At 43.3% G+C, this 16,419-nt stretch overlaps 1 protein-coding gene across 1 annotated transcript in view; it reads left to right on the top strand.

The window, feature by feature from the left end:
* Window positions 1–13,066: 13,066 nt before the first annotated feature.
* The window catches only part of LOC103585235 (keratin, type II cytoskeletal 59 kDa, component IV-like), a 4,804-nt gene continuing 1,451 nt past the window's right edge, over window positions 13,067–16,419 (top strand). The window contains exons 1-4 of the mRNA XM_008566148.1: window positions 13,067–13,150; window positions 14,682–14,902; window positions 15,884–15,915; window positions 16,364–16,414. Of these exons, the coding sequence (XP_008564370.1) occupies window positions 13,067–13,150; window positions 14,682–14,902; window positions 15,884–15,915; window positions 16,364–16,414 (388 nt within the window). The remainder of the gene's footprint in view (window positions 13,151–14,681; window positions 14,903–15,883; window positions 15,916–16,363; window positions 16,415–16,419) is intronic.

Genomic DNA, 16,419 nt, shown 5'->3' with positions numbered 1-16,419 from the left:
AGTGGCGGGCGCTGGAGCCCCAAGCCCGCGCCGAGCCTTTTATGTCGGCCTGCGGGCCCGGGGAGGGAGCTCCGGCCACGGCGTTTATGAGCTTGGAGGGCTCGGCCCGCGCGCCTCGCCGAGCCCGGAATCAAAGCGGGCCGGGCCGCCCGGCCGCCTCCATAAAACGGCGTTCGCCCCCCACCCGCGCTTTATGGGGCCGGGAAGCGCCTGCTCAGCTCGGCGGGCCGTGCACTTCGGGCATCGCGGGCGGAACCTCCACGCCCCTGCTGGGACTTGACTCTGGGTCGCGCTGGATCACTGGCTCCGTCCCCAGGCAGGGCGGCTGGGTAACACCGGACCCCATGTAGGTCGCAACCAGGCGCCAGGCCCTGCGAGCTGGACGTGTTGGGCTTAGCTATCCTCGCACCTCTGTATGGTGTGGGGCGCGAGTGCGTTGAGGGGGTGGGGCCTCCGAAGTCAGTCCTACAGGTTAATAACCTTTCCGAGCCTCAGTTTCCTCATATGCAAAATAGGGATAATAATAGTACCCACCTGAGAGTTGTTGGGAGGATCTGAGATAATGGACCAGAAAGCATTTAGGGCCCTACCTAGCATTTAATAAGAGCTCCATAAATGTTTGCTTATTTATTATTTGTTCTATTTATTCTATTATTAATTTGTTATTAATCCTGTGTCCCTTTGGGCAATAACTTTCTCTTCTCTTTAACTTCTTAGAACTCAGCTCATATCTCCTCCCAGAGTAAGTGTCTCCCTTATCCACCCAGCAATTTCTTCCTATACCTCTCTCCACCGTGCTTGGGGGAGGGGAAGGGAGTTGTACTTACGGAGTGCCCACAATGCGCCTAGTACTGTCCTGAGGGCTTTTTGATACATTATTTCATCTGACTTCCAAGGCATCCTTCTGAGGCCCTTATTATTGTGCCCATTTACCTGATTAGGAGGGTGAGCTCAGAGTGGTCCAGTGATTTGTTTAAGGCCATACACACAAGGCTCCATAGAGTGGTGTAGTCAGAATGTGAAAGGAGACTCCCAAGGTCTCCACACTGTCCTCTCTCAGAATCTGAGTCTTTGGGGAGAGGAAGGTGGTGAGAGAGGGCCAAGTTCTCCTTGGAGGCAAGAGCACAGACTGCTGGGTTTTGCACCTTAGAGAAATCATCCTGACCCAAAGCCTTCCCCTCAGCTGATGCTTGGTCATGGCCACCAACTCTAAAAGGCTATAACCCATCATAGAATAGGTTAATTATGTGTCCAATAATTAGCAGAGGAAACAAGAGTGTGCACTCAGCAGCCAGCATTAAAGAAAAGCATGCAAATCACCTTTAGCTTCCTTTGCTTTTAAATATGAGTTATTATTGTGCAAACAGTAATTAAATCTGGGAACTCCAGAGGTCATCATGGCCAACCTTGTCTTTGGGCTGCCTGGCATCTTTACAATGCCTGGCATTGTAGAATTAAAAAGTACAATAACCAAAATGAAAAATTCAATAAATGAGTTTAACAGATTGAAGATATCAGGTGATAGGTATTTCAAGAGCCTTCAGCTAAATTTGGGTTCCAGTACTAGAGCAGCGAGCAACCCTTCCCTAACGGGAAATGAAGGGGAGCTGAGTGTGGGTATACACAGTGTGCCTTTCATGGGATACTTCTTTTACTTGGTGGATAGCCTAATGCCTAGTTGTCCAACCTGTGACCAGGGGGTCCCTCACACAGGAAACTTGTTTATAACGGCAGACATCCTTGTTGCTTGTCTGACCCATGTCCAGTTTATGCTTTCTTGAACATCACTCTGGCACTGGGAGTCTGACTTTGTGTTCTACCTGGTGTCCTGGGGAAAACTGGGCCCGGAGTAGCCCCTGGTTCTTCTGATGGAAGGCATAAATTCAGTATACCACCACAATAGGAAATAAGTTCAAAGATTTATAACTTACAGGTCCTGGGTTGGGAGGGCAGTTCTCTCCGTTCCTGGGTCACATGAGGGAGGTCACATGAAGAGTCAGGCAGAGAGAGAGAGAGACCATGGCGACTAGCAGTATATATAGACAGTCTCTGACTTATGATGGTTCGATTTATGATTTTTCAACTTTAATAGTGCAAAAGCAATGCACATTCAGTAGAAACCAGACTTCAAGTGCCCATACAACCACTATGTTTTTCATTTTCAGTATAGTATTCAATAAATTACATGAGCTATTCCATACCTTATTATAAAACAGGCTTTGTGTTAGATGATTTTGCCCAACTGTAGGCTAATGTAAGTGTTCTGAGCACATTTAAGGTAGGCTAGGCGAAGCTATGATGTTCAGTAGGTGTGTTAAACGCATTTTCAACTTAGAATAATTTCAACTTACAATGCGTTTATCAGGATGTAAACTCTGTAAGTGGGGAATCATCTGTATAAGGGAATAGGGTCTGGGTCATGTTAAGTTTGCAGGTAAGTGCCTGAATGGTCCATTTAAACGAAGAGTGGCTGGAAGAGTTGAGAAAGTGGGAGCCTCTGCTAGGCAGGAGAGATGCCTCTAAGTTCTTATCTCTGGCCACCTGCTTGAGCCATTTAGGTGTGGTCTTCTACTTCTAATACCTAGGCAACCACATTTGCTATGTCATCCCTGTTACAATATGGTCAGTGATCTTGAAGACAGATAAATAGAAGTTTTTCAATCCAAAGAACAGAGGGGAAAAAATATTGAAGAAAAAAATAACAGAGCCTCAGGGACCTGTGGGATAATATCAAATAATCTAGCATATATAATAGGTATCCCAGAAGGTAAAGAGAGTGAGAATGAGGTGAAAAAATAGTTGAAGAAATAATTTCCCATATTTGATTTAAAAAAAAAATCAACTGTAAGATCCCAGGGAGCACCAAGCACAATAAGTAAAAAGAATGCTACACATAGGCATATTATAGTGAAAATACTATACACTGTGGATTAAAAAAAACAAGCTTGAAAGAAACCAGGAAAAAAAAAAGAGATATATTACATACAGAAGAACAGTAATAATTACTATTGATCCATTATCAGAAACAACAGAAACCAGATAATAGTAAACTGAGAATTCTATAACCAGCAAAAGTATTCTTCAAAACAAGGGTGAAATAAAGAGGTTTCAGAAACACAAAAGCACAGTGAATGTATCACCACCCAATTTGCTCTACAAAGAAAGGATAATGGAGATTTTCAGGCTGAAGGGAAATGAAACCAGAAGGAATCTGAAATCTGAAGGAAAGGAGAACACTGCAAATAGTAAATTAGTAAATATAAGGCTATTCTTTTTGTTGTTGCAATTTCCTTACAGGACAACTGACTGTTTAAAGCAGAATGGTGACATTGTCTACAATGTATGGAGAAGTAAAAGATCCGGCAACAGTTACACGAATGATAGGGAGGTGGGCAATTGAATTGGGCTGATGTGAAGTGTGAAATGTCCGCTGAGAAGGGCGAGGTAGTCCTACGTGAACTCTAAATAAACTATGGTAGATTAAGGATGCACATGTTAGCTCTGGAGCAGTTGCTAAAAATAAAACAAAATAAAGTATCACTAGAAAGGCAACAGAATAGATAAAATTAAATATTAAAAATATTTTATTAACCCAAAAGAAGGCAGGAAAGGAACAGTGGAGAACACCACCACAGCAAAAATAAATAAAAAGAACCACAGAAAACAGAAGGGACAGTGGGAAGGAAAGAGCAAGATGGTTGACTTAATCCTAATCATATCAATAATTACGTTCGTTGTNTAGTGCAAAAGCAATGCACATTCAGTAGAAACCAGACTTCAAGCGCCCATACAACCACTATGTTTTTCATTTTCAGTATAGTATTCAATAAATTACATGAGCTATTCCATACCTTATTATAAAACAGGCTTTGTGTTAGATGATTTTGCCCAACTGTAGGCTAATGTAAGTGTTCTGAGCACATTTAAGGTAGGCTAGGCGAAGCTATGATGTTCAGTAGGTGTGTTAAACGCATTTTCAACTTAGAATAATTTCAACTTACAATGCGTTTATCAGGATGTAAACTCTGTAAGTGGGGAATCATCTGTATAAGGGAATAGGGTCTGGGTCATGTTAAGTTTGCAGGTAAGTGCCTGAATGGTCCATTTAAACGAAGAGTGGCTGGAAGAGTTGAGAAAGTGGGAGCCTCTGCTAGGCAGGAAAGATGCCTCTAAGTTCTTATCTCTGGCCACCTGCTTGAGCCATTTAGGTGTGGTCTTCTACTTCTAATACCTAGGCAACCACATTTGCTATGTCATCCCTGTTACAATATGGTCAGTGATCTTGAAGACAGATAAATAGAAGTTTTTCAATCCAAAGAACAGAGGGGAAAAAATATTGAAGAAAAAAATAACAGAGCCTCAGGGACCTGTGGGATAATATCAAATAATCTAGCATATATAATAGGTATCCCAGAAGGTAAAGAGATTGAAGACAGATAAATAGAAGTTTTTCAATCCAAAGAACAGAGAGGAAAAAATATTGAAGAAAAAAATAACAGAGCCTCACGGACCTGTGGGATAATATCAAATAATCTAGCATATATAATAGGTATCCCAGAAGGTAAAGAGAGTGAGAATGAGGTGAAAAAATAGTTGAAGAAATAATTTCCCATATTTGATTTAAAAAAAAAATCAACTGTAAGATCCCAGGGAGCACCAAGCACAATAAGTAAAAAGAATGCTACACATAGGCATATTATAGTGAAAATACTATACACTGTGGATTAAAAAAAACAAGCTTGAAAGAAACCAGGAAAAAAAAAAGAGATATATTACATACAGAAGAACAGTAATAATTACTATTGATCCATTATCAGAAACAACAGAAACCAGATAATAGTAAACTGAGAATTCTATAACCAGCAAAAGTATTCTTCAAAACAAGGGTGAAATAAAGAGGTTTCAGAAACACAAAAGCACAGTGAATGTATCACCACCCAATTTGCTCTACAAAGAAAGGATAATGGAGATTTTCAGGCTGAAGGGAAATGAAACCAGAAGGAATCTGAAATCTGAAGGAAAGGAGAACACTGCAAATAGTAAATTAGTAAATATAAGGCTATTCTTTTTGTTGTTGCAATTTCCTTACAGGACAACTGACTGTTTAAAGCAGAATGGTGACATTGTCTACAATGTATGGAGAAGTAAAAGATCCGGCAACAGTTACACGAATGATAGGGAGGTGGGCAATTGAATTGGGCTGATGTGAAGTGTGAAATGTCCGCTGAGAAGGGCGAGGTAGTCCTACGTGAACTCTAAATAAACTATGGTAGATTAAGGATGCACATGTTAGCTCTGGAGCAGTTGCTAAAAATAAAACAAAATAAAGTATCACTAGAAAGGCAACAGAATAGATAAAATTAAATATTAAAAATATTTTATTAACCCAAAAGAAGGCAGGAAAGGAACAGTGGAGAACACCACCACAGCAAAAATAAATAAAAAGAACCACAGAAAACAGAAGGGACAGTGGGAAGGAAAGAGCAAGATGGTTGACTTAATCCTAATCATATCAATAATTACGTTCGTTGTATGTAAAGAGTCTTCCCCCTCAACAATAATAAGAAAAACAACTCAATTAAAATGGGCAAAAGACTTGAATTGATACATTGCAAAAAAGATATATTAAGGGCTGACAAGCACGTGAGAAGTTGCTCATTATTATCAGTCATCAGGGGAATCCAAATTAAAACCACAATGAGAAGATACTTAATACCCACTGCAGGACAGTTCTCCAGGTGGCCTTGAACTGATCCGGTTCTCCCCCATTTTTTGCTTGTCATTCTCATGAAAAACTGTAGGAATGTGCTGGGAATGTAACATCCTGTGATAGGGAGGGACTGGCTAGAACAGCCCAGGCTCTGTCTCAGTTTACCCCTAGAAACAGGATTCCTTCAGTGCTTTAGCCCAGCATGTCATGTGGCCCCTGAGGTATGACCCCAAGGCAGGCTGCATTTCAGGATCCCTCATCAGCGGTGCAAGTGGGGCATACACAGTTGAGACTCCATCTGCACCAGGCAGCTTTCTGAGCTCTGGGGGACTAGATCACAAGGAATCCTAGGCTTCTGTTGCTCCCTACTGCCTATGTGTAAGTAATAAATCTACTTCATGTAACTTGTTGCATGTAAGTGTGTTCTGTCTCACCAGACTCAGACAAGTTGGTAACCTGCTTCGCACCCACTAGAAGGCTAAAATTGAAAAGACTGACAATGCCAAGTGTGGATCAGCCAGAACTTTCATGGAATGTAAAATGATATAGCTACCTGGGAAAACAGTTTGGCAATTTCTAATAAAGTTAAATATTCACTTATCAAATGACACAGCAATACTACTTTAAGTATTTACTCAAGTAAATAAAAACGGGACTTTACAGAGACTTGTACATGAATTTCATTTTTGTTTTTTTAATTTAAAAAATTTTTATTTTAATTTTTATTGAATCAAAATCAATTATACATATTTTTTGGATTCAACATTGAGATATCTTGACCAAATCAATATTTCTAGCATATATATTGTTACAAATCATAATTATTCTTTATTCCCCTTGTCCAATCTCTCCCCCTCCCCCCTTCCTTTCCCCTCCCCCCTCTAACTGCCCTAGATTTCTTCTCTCCTTCTGTAAGAGTAATGGTTACTCTGTTGATTTGTTGCCTAAATGATCTGTCCAATGCTGAGAGGTGTGATCAGGTCCCCCAATATCGTCATAGAGCAGATGTTTCTTCTGTCACTCTGAAATGGGCTTTGTGGAGAGAGACATCCTCTTCTTTATCTCTGCTGGTGACTCTCCTTGTCTCAATGCACTCCAGTGGCTGGTGGACCATCTGTGTGGTGGTTGTGGTGTCTAGCCGCTTTCGCAGCAGCCATGGTTATTGTGGTGGGTGTGGTGGGCCACCCACATGGAGGTGATGTTTTTGGCATGCTCCTTGCTGGTGTTGGTGTGCCTGGTTGTGGGGAGTGTCCAGTCCCTGGATCCATATGAGGCACTGGTGCAGTGTGCCTTGTTGTGGTGGTGGGGGGGTCTCTTCCCCTTCTTCATGCCTTGGGGCCCACCCGGGGACCCAAGGCACTGGCAGTGTGTGGTTATGGGCAGGGGTCCCATCCCTGTCTACAAGCCTCCAGTCTCCCGGAGGGCCCCAAGGTGCTGGTGGTGTGCCTGGGCTGGAACTAATTTTTTGTCCTTTGCTTACTTCTAACACTTGGGAACTTCCTGTGGGAACCAGTACTTGAGCTGTGTGGTTGAGCTAAATTGCTGCTTTGCTGCTGTTTCCCTAGGGAAGGCTTTTTGTGCAGCTCAGGGTTTACTGGTTGACCTTATAGGTACTTCCGGCTCTCCAGAGACTGGGTGCACCTGGGTTGTGTTGAAACTCTGATCTGGGCCTTAGTTTTTTCATCAAACCGTACCCCATACAATTCTGTATTCCTGACTAGTTTCCTCTGAGTGGTCCTGCACTGATTGAGGAGGTGATCTGCTATCATTGCTGTGTCCCAGTGTTCTCCCAGTGGGCCCGTCTCTTCCACCGCCCCTGCTCCAAACACTTCCCATGGGACAGGCCCTGTGCTGGTCCCTTGTGATGACTCACTGGCCTCTGAATGGCTCCCCTTTTTCAGCTGTTCTGGCTCCTTGCTCCTGCATGGGTCCACGGGAACCCTATTAGTGGTCTTGCTGTCCTGGGGGCCACCAAGGTCCTCTTCTCCCCTGCCATCTTCAAGTAACTCCATCTGAAGGGCACAGCTGTGGCTTCTGCTGGCTCCTGCTCCATGCACTCAGCAGTTCCAGCATTAAAGCTGCTGTGGCCCGAAACACTCAGAGCAGTTTTTTTTTTTCCTCTCATCATGGTGTCTCCCCCTTCATGAACTCTATAGGTCTCTCCTCCTCTTCCCCTGAGCTCCAGCAGCCCCAGCGTTGCTGATGTTACATTTTTATAGTTGTAAATTGGTTGATTTGTGGGAGAGAGTGATGCTGGGGGCTGTCTATTCTGCATCTTGACTGGAACTCTGAATTTTATTTTTGGAGCTTTCTTTATAACAGAAACAACTGGAAACAACTCAAATATTTATCAGTAGATGAATGGATAAACTGAAATATAGTCATACATTCCAAACTGGAAACAACTCAAATATTTATCAGTAGATGAATGGATAAACTGAAATATAGTCATACAATGGAATATTACTCAACAATTAAAAAATGAATTACTAATTCATAAAACAACATGGATGACTGTCAAAAACCTTATGCTAAGTAAAAAAAGTCATCAACAAAAGAAAACATAATGTATGCTGCTATTCATACGAAGTTCTAAAACTAGCAATACTAATCTACGGTGATAGAAATTAGAATTAGTGGTTGCCTGGGATGGGTGGGGAGACTGATGGCAAACCGGCAGGAAGAAACTTTCTAAGATGATGAAAATGTTTTATATTTTCACTCAAAGGTGGTTAATTTGGGGCAGACACCTGTCCCAAATGGATGTGTTGAACTGTACTCTTAAAATGCGTGCATTTTATCATAGGCAAATTATATCTCAATGAAGTTGCTAAAATAATAATTAAAAACCCATAAAATACTTAGAAATAAATCTAACAAATATGTGAAAGACCTATGCATAGAGAAATATAGACATTATATAAAATGTTATAAGAAATGAAAGATAGTAAAGACCTAACTAAATGAAGAGATATACCATGTTCATAGACAGGAAGCTTTACTATCATAAAGACATTAATTATCCTTAAACTGATCTACACAGTCTATGCAACTACAACTAAATTCCAAACAAGAACTTATATAAATCTTTACAAGTTGAGTCTAAAATTTACAGGGAAGAACAAAGGTCAAGAAAAGCCAAGGCACTGATGAAAAAGAAGGAATGAGTACTCTTCCTTTTAGAGATTATAACTTATTATAAAGTTATAGTGATTAAGACAGTGTAGTACCCACACAAGAATAGACAAATTTACCAGTGGAACAAAATATATAGCCCCTACATGTGTGTGTGTGTTGTGTTATGAACAACAGCATAACTTTGACATAACAACAGTTTTCTATATATAAAAGTTTCATGTACAGCAGAGGTGGTATGTCAGATCAGTAGGGAAAGGAAGGAATATGCATTGGTTATCCACATGGAAGAAATGAAATTGAATCTCTCTTCTATTATACACAAAATCAATTCCAAACAATTTAAAAAAAATGTCAAAAGCAAAACTTTAAAACCTTTAGAAGTAAAAGTTAAGGATGTCTTTCTGGCTTTGGTGTAGGGAAAGATTTTTAAACAAGGCACATAAAATGCTCAGCATAAAAGACAAAATTGATAAAGGAGACTGCATCGAAATGAAGAGCTTTTAGGGGCCGGCCTGGTGGCGCACTGCTACAGTGCGCCGCTTGGGAAGCGCGGTGGCACTCCCACTGAGGGTTCGGATCCCACATACAGACCGGCTGCTCACTGGCTGAGCGAGGAGCGGGGGCAATGCCGAGGGTTGCAATCCCATAGCCGGTCCCGGTCCGGTATGGGCGCAACACTGAGGGTTGCGGTCTGTTGCCGGTCACGAACAAAGACAAAAAGACAAAAAAAAAAAAAAAAAAAAAAAAAAAAAAAGAAATGAAGAGCTTTTATTTATCAAAATAGGCCCTAAAGAAAATGAAAAGACAAGTCATAAACTTGAAGATGATATTTGTAGTACATATAAATGACAAAGGAATAATATCCAGAAACATAAAATACTCTTATAATCCCACAAGAATAAGGCAAACAACCCAATGGAAAAAAATAGGCAAAAGAAAAGGAAATACATAAAGTTAATAAACATTTAAAGAGATATTAAACATCAGTAGTCATAATGATAATGCAAAGCAAGACCAAAAAAATGAGATTAATTACATCATTTAATTGTTGAAAATTACGACACATTGGAGAGGAGATGAATCATTGCTGATCAAAGTGTACATTGTTATTATAACAACTTGGAAAGATAATTTTTTGTTATCTTGTAAAGTTGAACATTTGACCGTCCTATGACTCAGAAATTCCACTCTTAGTTGTATACTAAAGAGAAATTCTCTCATATGTATATTGGGGGATAGGTAGGAAAATGTTCATAGCACTATCTTTGTAAAAGGAAAAAATAAAACAATAATAGAATTATATAAAACTTGATATAGTTATACAGTGGAACGTAGTACTATGAATCCGAGTGGAGGAATCCCAGTTACAAATTGTTGAATAAAGAAAAGCAAGTACCTGTGTGAAACCCTTTTTATAAAAAAACACACAAGAAAAACTAAAAAAAAATTTTTAGGTGTATGCATGTATGTGATAAAACTAAAAAAAATAAATAAACAAGGGAATTATAACACACTCCAGGTTACCTCTGGGGTGATAAGTGGGGGACAGGATAGGGAAAAAGCATGTAGGTAAATGTAAATTACTAGTAATGTTTTCATTTTGGGGTCAGTAGGTGGGTTCATGGATATTTCATTTTCATAATATTATTAAATTAGTAATAAAAGTAATATGCTATTTATAAGAAATGAAGCTAAAACATAAGCACATGAATTGCAAGTAAAAGAATGAGTTAAGGTGATTGGTTAGAAGATCAGAGTGCATTATACATAGCTGGGATGAGTAATTTTTCATGAGACTTATTCCAGTTTATGTGTGTGTATAACAAGTGTAGGTAATGATTCATGATATAAAATATATTTCTTATTTTGAATTGTGGTAAAAAAAAAAAGTTTGACAGCCAGTACCCTAAAGAACCTTCTGCTGAAGTACACCAGCAGATATGTACAAAAAAGTTCATAGCAGCATTGTTTGTAATAACAACCACCACCAAAAATGTACTACCCATAGGAAAAGGGATAAATATTCATATATTGGAATACTTTAGAGCACTGAAAAATAAACAAAACTATGTGCATCAAATCATATGAATCTCAAAAACAGAATGTTGAAGAAAAAACAACTCATAGAGGCATACAAGCAGTGTAATTCTATTTATATAAAGTTTAAAGGTAGGCAAAACTAAACAATAGTTTAGGGACTCATACATATGAGTCCTAAAGTAATAAAGAAAAGCAGGGGAATGATTAACATGAAATAACCTAGGATAGTGGTTCCTATAGGGACTGGATGGGGTCAGGGATTGGTATGCTGGGAGCAGCAAGGGTCCCACAGGGGGCTTTGAAAATACTGGTGGGTACACAAGGATTTGTTGCTATTTAAATTATTAAATGTGATGGTATATGTACTCTTTTGCATGCATGAGAAATCTATAAAACAAATGGAAAATGCTGGCAGCAGCTTGTGCTCTCTGGTCCTTGCCCACTCCTCCAATTTAGAGTCATTGCCTCACCCCAGATTTCCTCCCAAGTCTTGGAACTGGCATCCCCAGCCCCAGTTTCTCACCCTCCTGTCCATCTTCCTGTCACACTGCTACCAGACAGGCCTTCCTAAATCACATTTCATATCATGCCACTCTCCTGCTCAAGTACTTTCTGTGGCTCCCTATTGCCCACTCCATAAGCCAAAACTCTTCAGGTCCACATATTTACCCCCACCTGAAGTAGCCTTTCCCCTCCTCCACTTTTTCTCAAAATGCACTCCAGCCCAGGGACTTCCATTTTCCCATCTTGTCTCACAATATGGCCCTCTTCTATCCCCTGCCTCTGAGGCCTCCCTGTTAGAACTCTGTGACTGTAATAAGCTGAGGTCACAAAGCCCCCAGGAAGGAGAGGCCTCCTTCTCAGAGGCGAGGATTCCAGGAGCTCTTGGGCTGGAGCTGGGCTTTGGTGCTCAAGAGAGGCTTGGAGGGTACTGTAGCTCCTTTCATCATGGTACGACTTATCCACATGGCTCATTGGTCACCTGGGAAAGGGGTCTTGGACTCCACCCAGATCTGCTGGACCCAGCCAGGCACAAGCTTGTTTTCTGTGTCTACAGCTTTTGGGAATGGGAGCAGAAAAGTGTGGGCAGTGGGAATACAGCAGAGATTTGTGGGAGATGATGTTTGCAGTCTGTCCTTATCCATTCCCACACACTCCATTTGCCCTAGAAAGAGATTTGCACTGGGTCGGTGTGAATAATTCCTACTCTCTGGGCTGAGAGGTGTGTGTGACTTTATCTGTCCCCCAGGGTAGAGGGCAAAGAGCCTGGGCTTAAAATGCAGTCTGGCCCAGCGTTGACTGGCAGTGCCATTCGCTTCCCTCTGGGTCCTTACTTCCTTGCAAGTGGTAGATGTGCTGAGCATCAGCTTGCCCAAGGAAAGACAATGGGGACAGTCACATTAACCTGGCCTACTTCCCAGGGGGTCTTGAGGCCACAGTGAGATGGTGGCAGTAAAATATTTTGAAAGTGTCAGGCAATGTGCAAATGTTCATTACTGTTCCCAGGCTGTTTCTGCACTGGCACATGGAGGCAAGTGGCAGGAAGGGAAAAGGTCCACCAATTTTGTCCCTTGTAGATTGCATTTCCTGTAGTGGCCATAGGTTTGGTGAAGGACCTGGAATCTGGATCCCTGACACTGGCTTCTGATTAATAGCATTCATCAAGTTAAGGAAGTTTTTTCATATTCCTAGATTTAAAAAAAATTTCTAAAATTAGAAATCATCCCTGAAATTTTAAAGATGTTTTTTGTACTAATTTACATGATCATTTATGGTAAGTTACAGTAATTGATTTCCTAGAGTTTCACTACCCCTATTTCTGGGATAAACCCTGTGTGATATCAGTCCAAAAGCTCACCTCCATAGACTGTTGTCCTGGGTTGTTGCCTTTGAGCCTGAATTCAGGCTACCTTTGGCATCTCCAGGCCTGGTGGAGCACCAGCCATGGTGCCAGCCCAGCACATTGCATCCTTCCTGCAACCTTTGGGCATAGGAAGGATTATCATCCCCATTTCCCAGATAGAGAAATGGATGCCCAGAGAGGTTAGATGATCTGCCTGTGATAGCAGGTGGATGGGTGGGTACTGGAACCGTCCTGTCTTTGCCTGCCCTCCTCACCTCCCTGACCCTGGTCTGCTCTGCTGCCCCGTCCCCCAGTGTGAGGAGATAAAGGCCACCATGCAGGAACACACGCAGAGCCCTAGGCACAGCAAGGAGGATCTGGACAGGCTTAACCAGGACATCCAGAGGCTGATCATGGAGGTGGACAGCACTAAGAATCAGGTGAGAGGTGGGGGCGGGGGGCAGCAGAGTGGTGGTGGGAGGGTGTCCATTATTTATGACAAATGGGCTAGAGGACTAGACCTGTCCCCCAACTCTTTTGGAATAGATGGGTAGAGTTTCTCTTTGTGAATGTCTGAGCAAGCGGGGGGTGTGGCTGCGTGTATATACCAGGCTTACCTTTGCATGTAACTAAATATGTATGAATACCCATGCTTGTTTGTATACTATTATCTTTTTCTATGTGGATGTACATTTTTATGTCTCTATGTTTTGTTTGTCTTAGCATCAAATTTGAGTCTACCTTGAGAAATTCCAAGATTTTACCTAGAAACCCAGTTTTTTGGGTTCTCTTTAAAAAGGTGAAGATCTGGCAATTTACCACATGGTAACATTGGGTTAGAGAAGAGAGACCTCTGTCTTCTCTATCTTCTCACAGAGTGTAATCTCCCTGGTGTGCTGCAGTCCCCACCACTCCCAATTGCATCCTTTGGCACCAAGACAGAGAGTCCTTTGCCATTTATCATCACCCTGGCTGCACTGTTAATATCCTTGTAGAAGAGAAAAGGCTCTGAACCTATGTCTCTTAAGTAGAGAACTGAAAGACTGAAAACATAAAAGAGGTCCTGGTGATTTCAGGAAGATGGGAGAGTGCAATTTCTTTGTGGCACTGGATACTATTGATATATGTTTAACACTTGGCCTTCACCTTTTGATGCTTCCAGCTGAGCCCCTGTAGGCACTGGCATCTGTCACTTGGGCTTTAAGCCTTAGAAAGGAGAGGCTCCCCATGGATACTTTCTTTTCCCCGTCTCTCTTTTTTTTCCTGCAGCCCTCTCTGTCAAGCCTGCTGGCGCATGTCCCACCCCACAGAGGGAAGGGTTTCTGCTCCCGGTCTTTTCTTGCTTTCTGCAGATACAAGTGTCTCAGGCTTGGAGGGATATTCATGGGTGTGTGTGTGTGTTTGTCCTCACTTGTCCAGGGCCTGATGACTCCGAGGAGGGACGGGCTGTTTAGGTTCCAGGGGGGCAGAGTGAGTGGGTGGGCCTGTCATGGTTCAGTTTCACACAGCTGCTCTGACTTCCCAAGCAGCAAGTACACCTCACTAAGGCAAGCGTTTATTATTAGTTTTTCCCAGAGACCATGAACTCTAGTCTCCTGTGAAGAAAGGACATTCCTGATAGTTTTCTGTATGAGACAATAACCCAGAATTATGTGCTATGGAGCAGGTGCTGCTTCTCAGATCCTAGCTTGTATTAGAAGTGTCATCATACCAGATGTAAAAGGCTCTCTCTCTGCCATCCCAAATCTGCACCCTGAGAGCAGAGTGGGTGGGTTCTTTTCATCCTGCGGTATAGACACACAGACACAAGCTTTGGAGCAGGCATGCTCACTGCACGGACAATCTCCAGTCCTCATTGGTCCTCCAGCCTGAGGAAGTTCTGATCCTTGCTGGGGGGAGGAGTAGGGGCCAAGGATGTCCTTCTTCCCTTGGTCTTCTCTTCACCCCCAGCCCTGTGAACTAGAGAAAGCCAAGGACCTGCCAGCCCTGCAGGAGGAGAGGGCCTCAGGCAGTGCTAAGGGCAAGTTGTCCTGGCTGGAGGTCGCCCTGCAGCAGGCAAAGCAGGACATGGTGCGGCAGCTGCGTGAGTACCAGGAACTCATGATCGTCAAGCTGAGCCTGGACTTTGAGATCGCCACCTACCGCAAGCTGCTGGAAGGCGAGGAGAGCTGGTGAGGGCTGGGAAATGTTTCAGATGTGGCCACTGGGGTAGGAGTGCAGGGGCACAGGGTGGCCACCACCCTCATAAGCTGGGGAGGAGTGGGGAGAGATGACCTGGTATCCAAGGATTTGTTCTCCTGGAGCCCATTTTCCCCACCATTTTACAGCCCTTTGAACAAAGTCCTAGCTATGAGCACCTTTGGCACCTGGAATGGGTGACTCATCAAGTCATTCACCCTTAGTGATCAGGGGCCGGTCTGTTCATTGAGAATGCTGCAGGGACCAAGGCCCAGCCAGTGAGAGTAAGGTCCCCAGTGTGAAGTGCCCCTCACCCCCAGGCCTGAGGAGGTAGGGATAAACGAACAGGCAGGCGGTAGGAAACCAAGGCTGTGGGAGGGACAAAGAACTGAAGACCACCATGCAACAGGCATAATGCACTGATGATCTCCTTTAAAACTCACAAAAACCCTGTGAAGGAGGAACTGTTATCCCTATTTTACAGACGAGGATACTAAGTCTCAGAGAGGGTAAATGACAGCTTCAAGGACACTCAGGCAGAACGTGATAGGGTGAGGCTTGAACAATATTCTTCAGACAACTGAGCTGTCTCTACTGTGGTCTTCTTTAAAAAATTTAAATGTTCCCTCCCACCCCCACCTCCACCTCCCACTTTTGAAGATCAGGTTAGGCCAAAGAAAGTGTAGATCTTTTGCCTTCTCCCACCTTCCAGAAGGACTCCCAGAAGTCCTTTTTTTGATGACTCCCAGAAGTCATCAACAAAAGTGAGTGATTTGAATTTAAAGCAGGAGGGACTGAGCTTAAAGGTCTGGAGGGAGATTTGACTGTGGACTGTGGGGATCAGAGAGAACCAAGGAGACTGCAGGACGGAAATACTCTGCCCGTCTGGGGAGGGTCAGGAGCGTTTGTCTTGGAGAATGGAGAATATTAAACCTGGTAGGATGATTCACTTACCTGCTTCCTTCTCCCGGCAGGCTTGGTCTAGGATTTGGGGCAGGGACTGTCGGTAAGTAAATAATAGGCATAACTTGGGTTAGAGGGGTCAGATCTTCTCTTATTCTCCCCGACCCCTCCCCTCCCTCAACCCTCCCGGACACCCCCTCTACACCTCCTTGTGTGCACCCTCTTGAGAAGGGAGAATGGCTGTGTTTCTGTCCTTCCGTCTGTGACTACAGAGGTGCATCTCCCTTTTGTGGGGGGGCTATTGCTTCTCTTGGGGGTGAGTCTTTGTGTTTCTGTGCGTTGGGGGAGGCGATCCTGTGGTCTGTGCTTTGGGGGAGGGGTCTGCGTATCTCTTCCTCTGGGGGAGTTTGCACTTCTGTCTCGAGGTGGGGAGGAGGGTCTGTGCATCTTCTCCCTGGAGAAGGAGTCTGCACGTTTGTGTTCTGGGACTGGGGGTTGGGGAACGGGCGGGCTTTCCTCCTGCTGACAGCCCACAGCCGCTCTCCGCTCAGCTCCAGGTGGCGCTCGGGCCGGGACGCCCGGCTCTGCCTCGGGCCCCGCCCGCCCT

This window comes from Galeopterus variegatus, unplaced genomic scaffold (genome assembly GCF_000696425.1).
Source record: "Galeopterus variegatus unplaced genomic scaffold, G_variegatus-3.0.2 Scaffold224, whole genome shotgun sequence".
Lineage (NCBI taxonomy): Eukaryota > Metazoa > Chordata > Mammalia > Dermoptera > Cynocephalidae > Galeopterus > Galeopterus variegatus.
Note: the sequence above shows the minus strand (reverse complement) of the source record. Positions and strands in the feature narration are given on the sequence as shown.